Genomic DNA, 8,657 nt, shown 5'->3' on the forward strand with positions numbered 1-8,657 from the left:
AGCTTTAGCTCATTAGTGTTAATATGTTGAACATTTATATCTATCAAAAAAGGGGGGAAATGACAGAAAAAGTGATCTTCCAATCTAAGATAAAAAGGGTTTGCTTTCTTTGGAGAGAATAGCTGTCATCCAGTTCATTCCTCAGATTCCAGTGAGAAGCAAAAGCGAGACTCACCAGCAGCTCATTTGGCGTGATTGACATTATTTGCTACCATTAGCCACTAGTATGCAGTTGCCCTTTGACCCGCCAGCAACCATGTTGTTTGAAACAACTTTAAGCTGTACGATTTAATCTGCATGGGAAAAAAAGCTTGAGGAACCCACCTTTCCAGGGCCTCTCAGATCAATCAACAATTAGAGGTGAGATAATGGTGACCACACTGCAAAAATGGCTAGTCTATATTTAGGAAAAAAATACTACATTTGATACAAAAAGCACTGAAAACAAGTGAAATTATCTGTCCATGCAGCAAGTTTATTTTACTTAATAAGAAATCTTGAAATAAGATTTTTTAATCCAGAAATAAAAGAACACATTTGAGAATTGAAGAGGGTTAAAATAAGCTTTAAAGAGCTCAATTTAAGATAAAATTACTTGATATCAAGTCCCAAATATTAGTTAAATATGCTAAATTACAGTCTTTTTTTATGTTTTGAATTCTTACTTGCAGCAAATGAATGCACTGCAACGAGAAAAATAGTTCTAATACTATGAAAAACTACTCAATATTAGTGAAATATGATTAATTTGTTTCTTGATTCAGGTTGGCTTATCTTAAAATAGAGCCGAATCAATATTAAATCCAGGCAAAAAAACCCTTAAAACAGACCTTTTTCCTACTCCTTGGCTTCTACTGAAATCAAAACCAGGACAAGAGTGATATGCCAACATTTATTTCTCTCATGAGAACAAAATCCTTTTTTTTAAACAAAATAGGGCTGCTGCACAATCCCTAAAAGTCTAAATCAACCCTTTAAAAGGCCTAAACACAGAAAAAAAATTACAGTTTTGGCCTTAAACTTTTGTGACAGTCACATAGTCTCACAATGTTATAAATAATGGCATTACTGACTTAAAACTTTACATGCCTCAGGTAAAGTGTCACTAAGAAAAAAAAACAACAACTTTCATTTGTAAAGCATCTTAAGTAAAGCCGTTTCTCAGGACATTGCTAGGCAAATTAGGAACAAAGTTGTACAAACGTACTACAAAACTAAACAAACTGCAAATGACCTGATAAAATCCTGCTTGGTATTCACCTATTTTTCAAAGAACGACTTCCACTCAGCTATTGCTTTCTTATATGCACTAGTGGCATCTTGATCATGGATGGCATCAGTGATTACCTCAGTTTGTATGACAGAGAGGACCGTTGCAACACATTTTGGGTATGTTAAGTGCAAGGTGTAGTAATATGCCATCAACACCAACATTCCTTCCCAGAAATCCTCCAAGGGGAGAGTGGTCACTGGTATGTTTCCTACAGCAACAATGCTGGTTGTTCCATCAAAAAGCAGCACTGGGGAGGAGAGAGGCCGCTTCTCCAGGTATAGCATTGCATCTTCACCCGGCTAGAAAAGCACAAAAAAAGGACAAATTCTTCAAGATTTTCAATGAAAGGGTTGCTGTGCATCCAAACAGCTTAAGACACAAATAGCAATATCAAGAGTTTAGAATGCTCCAACTGATTTACTGTTGGAATAGAAGAAATAAATATAAAATATCTGACTTACATAAATATGAAATTTTGGAAATGTATTAATTCTGAGCATGAATTTTCTCTAATTTGCAGCATTTTTATCATGTCTATTTGTGCTTTTTTTCTCATTTGTTTTTTAAAACAATTTCTTTTAACTTTGTTACATATTCTAGTTTTTGAAGGCCTTTTTAAATATATCATTTTACTGCTTCTACTTGTATCCTAACTGCAATGTGCTTTTGCTCTGTGCTGCCTCTCTGGAGTAGGTTTTGAATAACAATTAAGAAATCCTGAATAAGGAGTAATTTAATCCCTGCTGAATTGAACTTCGACCTACTCTTATTAAGCAGGAAAAGCAAAATAATAATATTAATAATAACAATACAAGTAAATGGAGTACAAGTTACAGTGGCTGGTATTGCAGCTGTTCTCACCTTGAGGATATGAAGGAGAGCCTCACTGGCACTTCCCAGCCGCTTTGGTGGTGTAGTTTTTGAAGGAAAAAGAGATGGAAGTGCATTGAAGAGAGTGACAGTAAAATCCACTGTGAACAGAGAAAAGTATCTCAACAAAGCAATCCGAACATATCTGATGTGTGGATTTAATGTATGAAAAGGCCACTTACCTCCACGTACATCCAAGGGGAGAGGAGGTTTCAGGACCTTCTTCCAAATGCCATAGAACTGCACTTTCGAACAAAACTCTGCCCATCGACCCTTCATTTGATCTATGTATTTGCAGTTGGAGCCACCAATGATGCGACGCAGTTCATCCATCGCCTATGACAAAGTTGTGCTCAGTTAGTCAAACTAACTAAACCTATCCAGAGAAAGCAAGGAATTTAACTGAAGGTAGTTGAACTTACATTTTGTATGTCTTTGAAGCACGGGTATGCTTCAAATATTTTTCTGGGCCTGTCTTCTTCCCTTGTAATATCTGCGTCAAATAAAAGTTCGTCTGGCCTCAAACTCCAGGTCCAAAATTTGAGCAACGTCACTTTGGTTGGGTTTTGCATTGGGTTTCCTGTACATGTTGCTCAAGGTTTTGTAATGTCTTGCCTGCATCTTCAGGCTGTCATGGTCTGCTAGGGAAAGCAAAGAGCAATTGTAAGACATGGTGTAACTAGACTTCACAAAATTCAGATTTTTCTAATCAGTCATTTCTAGTTGCATGGTTGTTTTTAAGTATAATATTTCTGAGAATTAATGTTTAGGTTAAATATGTTTGAGTAATGAACTGACCCTATATGTCCTGATCATTTCCCTTTGTGTCCTTTTCTTATAATGATCATGGATTTATGTTAATTGTTAGTTTGAACAGAATCAAATATTAAAACGACAGTTTAAGATGCCCGTGAATAAAACTGTGGTGAAAATAAGGTAAAGGTTGTTTACTGTGTATATCGTTCACATCAGTGTGAACAGTGATTATGAGCTGATGGATAAAAATATTTTAGGTAATTTGATCTATGACAGAAACACTGTGATAAGGCATGATAGATGTGACCAGCATGAGGATTTACATGTGTAAATAATCAGCACTGAGTAACACCCATTACAACACAAAGTGTTAAAATACTTACTATGGCTAACTGGCAAACTGGAATGAGGGATCTATCATATGTTGATTTTACACACCTACTCGAGTTAATGCCAAACCACTATGATTTATGGAATAAACACTTAGAACGGGGTTCATTGCTGCAACCATATTTTGGAAAGAGCTGTAAGAGGAACCACAGTCAGACAGAGGTAGATAAGGGTGATGGTGGACTTACCAACAACATCATCTGGAGGTGCAGTTGAAGGACCTATATCAGCCCTGGGTGCAGAGCATGAGGCTGACTTGGATAATAGTGGTAAAGCCAGGGTAGTATTGTTTGACGTAGTTGGTACAGTGGAGGGTAGCGGCAATTGGGATTCTTTCTCTGAGGAAAAAACAGAAGATGAACAGAATGTAATAACAGGGAATAGCTAGAAAGTTAAGGAAAATACTCAACACTGTATAAATCTTGTGATGCACTCTGAACAGAAAACTGAGGGCAGGTGGTCTCTTTGAAGTTTTAGATGTCCAAAAGTCATTAGTACAGCAGACCAAAGTACACACCTGCATTTGAGTTATCCTCACTGAGGTCATCATTGCTCTCAAGAAGTATGGTATAGTCACTTGAACCACTTGCTTCACCACTTAGGTCACCTTCAGTCCCATTGTCTGTGTCATCTGAGCTGAAAAGAGTCTTCCTGGGCCTGCCTCGTTGTGGCATGGAGCCCTGCCTCTTCCTTGGAGACTTCATATTTTGGAGTCGTTTGTACAGTTTGGTGTAGATGGTCAGCTGTGGTAAAATAATATATATTTGTACATCATTTTATTATCTCACTCAATTTTAGATATTGTAGTGGGTAAAGAATGACTTACGTATGGCATGTGTGTGTCAGCATCACGTAACATGGGGTAATAGTCGACAATCTTCTGCGACATTGCTCTCATTTCGAGTTTGGAGGGGTATGTTACTTCTTTCCCCATGGGACTAGCACGGAGGATTGCAACCATGCTGGTGACGGTGTTCCTTACAAGTCTGCAACATAGCTCCTTCGACATCCTACAGTCCTTTTCCTTTCCACTGTGGAGCAATGCAAAGTACTGACTGCGCACCATGTCCAACTCTGAATCTGTATACACCACATACTCTGGTGGGTCTGGCATTTTCATTTTTTTGTCAGCAGTGTAGGAAATGGGAGTGGAAGTTTGAGGCTGACATTGTGACACATCAAAGCCTAAGGGGTTACTCTCGCTTCGATGGAAAGTGTTGGCATCTTGGTCAGTACTCTTAAACTATAACAATTGTGGGATATAAACAAAAATACACAATTAGGCAAATTAATGCTAGACAATATGGACAGTAATCATCTTCTTAGTGGTATAATGTGTATTTACCTTTTGGCTGATAAAATCCCAAATCTTCTTTCTACGGAAGAAATTTTCATGGCCCGGAAAAAGATCCTTTAGGTCATCCCGGGTAAAGCTCCTCAAAGTTTCCTCATCAATATTCGCAGCTGTAAAAGAGAAAAACAACTTCAAAAGTGATATTTATTTCTCTTTTCCTGGGCGTGGCTTATTACATATTGAGGTCATTTTTTTTGTCAATAAATGTATTTTAGCAATAAGTAATATTAACAGGATAAAATGTCAAACTTAAAACAGTTTATCAAATATTTGGGAATGCAATAAAACTATTTTTGGCTGTCTTCAAGAATGATGTTCCAAGTCTATTTAGGCAAAGACAGCTCAAGGCTATAATGTGGATAAAGTTCAGAGTAGAGTGCAATCCTAGCTCCAAGTTTCAGAAATGATGCTAACAGATGCTAAGGCTGCTTAGCTAACGTACCAAAATAACTGAAAAATAAGACTTACCCTGCAACACAGACAGTATGGCATCGTCAAAGTTGTCCATGCCGTGACAGCAGTTCTCTAGTTCGTTCCAAAGCCTCCACTCACAGTACCTGGAAATATCCTACGGCTTAAATAAGAACATTTAGCTAAAGTTAACACATTAGCTAGATTGCTAACTAGCAGCCCTCACAAAACACGACTTTATCTTAATAACACCGTTGTACCATAGTATTTTTCAAATCAACTTAATGTTACCAACCTTAAATTACTGTTCACTTTGTTTAGATAAATAATTTTGATCTTCCTAACGGTCCTGATGGTTAACAAAGCAGGGGAAAAGAGTTTGTCCCGCGTGAAAGTAACGTCACGACAGGAACTGAGAATGCGCATGCAGAAAATTATTTATATTTAATTTTTTTTAAGTAAAAAAAAAGAAAATAAAAATATAAATTCAGTCTTAAACACTTATTGCCTAAAAATAAATATAACTGATGTAATTTAAACCTGAAAAATTGGATAATTAAGGATGCATATATTTTTAAAATTGCCTACCTTTCCCATGGTCCCACACTCTCATCTGTGGCCTTCAGTGGAGAGCGGTAAAGTAAAGCTGCATTGCTACTGCGCGAAAACAGTTCACCATGGCGCTCTGGAGATGTATGATCTGTTTTATCTTTGTTTCTTTAACTCTGAAGGTGCTCCTTAGCCACATAAATGCAGCTCATGGTCGAAGGCAGGATTTTTGGGTTTACTGTGGAATAGATGGCTGTGAACAAGATTTCAGAGTTTTTAACTCATTCTTTCGCCACATTAAACGGACGCACCCTCTGTATTTGACGAATGGAAGCCCACCAAGAGGATGGAGGATCCCCCCAACATCCCACTCTTTAGGATCGGAAAATTTTGGTGTTTCAGTCTTTGCCAACTGTAGTACTGCAACAACAACCAGCACCGTGGAAATATCAACTGGTGGATCTTTGGCTGAAGTGCAGGAGCCTCAGGTTGTTGACAGCCCGATCACGGTAAGTGTTAAACTAAATAAAATGTAGTGTGGCTTCTGATGACAAATTTAGCTATGTCTAACTCCTCGTATTTGGTCCTATATTACTTTTAATCATTTTCTCCATTTTTAATCAAGAGAAATTTAACGAGATCTCGCGATATTATACCGCTAGATATTGTTCTTCAAACTGTTACAAGCGATTTCCACCATGGTTGGATTTTAAATCACAATTTCATCCTGCAGGATGAAATGAAAAACAAATAAACAGAATAGCAGTTCAGTGTAGATAGTACAGGCTATGCTGCAGCCGGAGAAGGCACACACTCTGCGGCTGGCATGTCTCCTGGTGAAGTTTGCATCAAAGACACTCTCAGCGCGTTTAAATCGTTCAATGTGACAGCAATTTGGGTATCTCGTAGGAATTACAGTTTCAGGTAAGACACAGAGTATTTGGAAGCACTGTAAAAAAATCTGTTGGCTAGAAATACTGCCAAAACATGGATAAGAATGATTTTTTTGAAAATTAAATAAATTAATAAATGCATACAATAAAATATATCCATATACTAATACTAACATAAATTCTAAGTGCAAATCTAAATTACGTGATTTAAAAATACATAAATAATTTAATAAATACAACAAACATGTAAAGAAACTAATATCTAAGTGCGAACAAAAATTCATTATTTAAAAAGATAAAATCTCATTCTCATGAATCCAATCCCTAGCCTCATCAAAACAATGGACAACCCCTTTTTTATTGTTTCTTTGTCTTTGATTTCTTTTCCATTTTTTTTTCTTTATTCCAAAGAATGAATATTATATTATCTTATATTATATTGAATATTCACAACTGTAACACTAATCACTGTCATGCACTTTGTTTTTTAATGGACCAATCATTAGGTGTAACTGATTATACCTGTTATGTAAGAATTTCTATAATTGGCCAGGAGTTTGGACTAACTTTGTTTTTCTGCTCTAAAGGAAGAAGCTGTTGCTACAACATCCTTTACCAGACACGATATTACCAGATCTGCTGCAGCTTTTGCTATCAGTGTTCAAGAACAGTGCCACTTATCACAGGTATGTTATAGTCTTAATGGATCAATACATTACATAAGGCAATCAATGTCTTACTTGTTCATAATGGAATTCAGAATTTTTTTTTTAATATAAATGCAGAATAAGTTACTTTTGTTTCAAATGTTTTCACAGAGAACGGTCAAACATATCATCTCAGGAGTGCAACAGTATCAGGCTGTTCTTTTGGATACGCTCAAGGAAAGAATGAAGACAGTGTTTGAAGATAATGCCGAGGGAACCACTCAGCTTCAAGATGAGGCTTTGGCTACATTTGATAAATTCATGGATCCTTTCTCCACCATTGCATATGGACAGTGTAGAGCCATAGGGGAAATGTTCTGTCCAGTCAACGCCGAGGAAGTAGTAGTATCCCAGAAGATATGTTGGGTAAAGCAAGGTCTTTCAAGGGTCATGTCCTTAAGGAACAAAAGTTTTTACTATGTACCATTAATTGAAAGTCTAAAGCAGTTAATGACTAATGAGAGAATCTTTACCATGTTGAACACTGCACCACAAAGAAGCAGAGAGGGATTCTTCTATGATTTTAGAGACGGGTCCCTCTTTACATCTCACCCCTTGTTTTCTCAGAGGCCAAATGCATTGCAATTAATACTGTACACAGATGAAATTGAAATATGTAACCCCTTAGGGTCCCATGCTTCTGCAAACAAATTGGTCATGTTTTATTATACTTTAGGAAATATTGATCCAAAATTTAGGTCAAAGTTAGCTGCAATACGACTTCTTGCTATTGCTAAAGCAAGTGACATTTCTCAGTGGGGTATTGATGTTGTACTGAAAAGAATACTTCAAGATCTATCACTGCTTTACAATGGTGTAAGGATTGAAATGTCAAATGGTGAAATTGAATTGTTTGGTGCTGTTATAGCCATTTGCGGAGACACGCTAGCCCAGCATGAGATTGCTGGCTTTAAAGAAGGGATTGGTTTTGCTTATAGCAAATGTAGACACTGTGAATGCAACTTTGATGATATGCAAAGTGTTTTTGAGGAGAAGAAGTTTGTTCAAAGAACTCTGGAGAAACATATCAGGCAGTGTTTTGAAATAGATAAAGCAAGCACAGATTTATTGAAAGCGTCCCTCAAAACTACTTATGGAATTAATAGAAGAAGCAGACTAGTTGATGTTCCTGCATTTGACCTGATCAAACAAACTCCACAGGACATAATGCATGTTATTTTTGAAGGTGTTGCATCAATGGAAGTTAAATTTGTATTAAAACACCTAATTCTCTCAGGACAATTGGAATTAGACAAGTTTAATTCAGACATTCAAAATTTTCCTTACTCACCTCTTGAAATACGGGATAAACCATGTCCTATTAGCTTTGGCACTTTAGCGGCTAACGACAACAAATTGAAACAGTCTTGTGGACAGATGCTAATTCTTTTAAAAATATTACTTTTTCTTTTGTATGGTGTGGAGAGTGAGTATGTTGTATTTATTAGAAAGTT

The 8,657-nt window shown here is 36.7% G+C and overlaps 1 protein-coding gene across 3 annotated transcripts; it reads right to left on the reverse strand.

Annotated features, from left to right (window-relative positions):
• Nucleotides 1–563: 563 nt before the first annotated feature.
• LOC308405033 (uncharacterized protein) lies at nt 564–7,321 on the reverse strand. 3 transcript variants are annotated; one of them, XM_080895414.1, is made up of 10 exons: nt 5,643–7,321; nt 5,112–5,217; nt 4,635–4,753; nt 4,116–4,532; nt 3,807–4,032; nt 3,478–3,627; nt 2,566–2,784; nt 2,326–2,479; nt 2,135–2,244; nt 566–1,572 (listed from the first exon to the last, which is right to left on the reverse strand). In XM_080895414.1, exons 2-7 carry the CDS (start codon nt 5,149–5,151, stop codon nt 2,642–2,644), a joined length of 1,095 nt encoding a protein of 364 aa, XP_080751540.1. In that variant the 5' UTR covers nt 5,152–5,217; nt 5,643–7,321; the 3' UTR covers nt 566–1,572; nt 2,135–2,244; nt 2,326–2,479; nt 2,566–2,641. The 3 variants fall into 3 exon arrangements, with proteins under 3 accessions (XP_080751541.1, XP_080751540.1, XP_080751539.1); XM_080895415.1 differs by having other exon boundaries at nt 564–1,572; nt 2,566–2,781; nt 5,112–7,321; XM_080895413.1 differs by having other exon boundaries at nt 5,112–7,321.
• Between the last annotated feature and the right edge of the window lie 1,336 nt (nt 7,322–8,657).

This window comes from Rhamphochromis sp. 'chilingali' (assembly GCF_963969265.1).
Source record: "Rhamphochromis sp. 'chilingali' genome assembly, chromosome: 11".
NCBI lineage: Eukaryota > Metazoa > Chordata > Actinopteri > Cichliformes > Cichlidae > Rhamphochromis > Rhamphochromis sp. 'chilingali'.

Excerpts from the sequence above, each read along its gene's own strand:
- LOC308405033 (XM_080895414.1), bottom strand. The coding sequence starts at position 5,151 with ATGGACAACTTTGACGATGCCATACTGTCTGTGTTGCAGG. Across the intron at positions 4,754-5,111 it reads CATACTGTCTGTGTTGCAGG|CTGCGAATATTGATGAGGAA; the intron begins GTAAGTCTTATT and ends TCTCTTTTACAG. Across the intron at positions 4,033-4,115 it reads CTGACACACACATGCCATAC|CTGACCATCTACACCAAACT; the intron begins GTAAGTCATTCT and ends ATTTTACCACAG.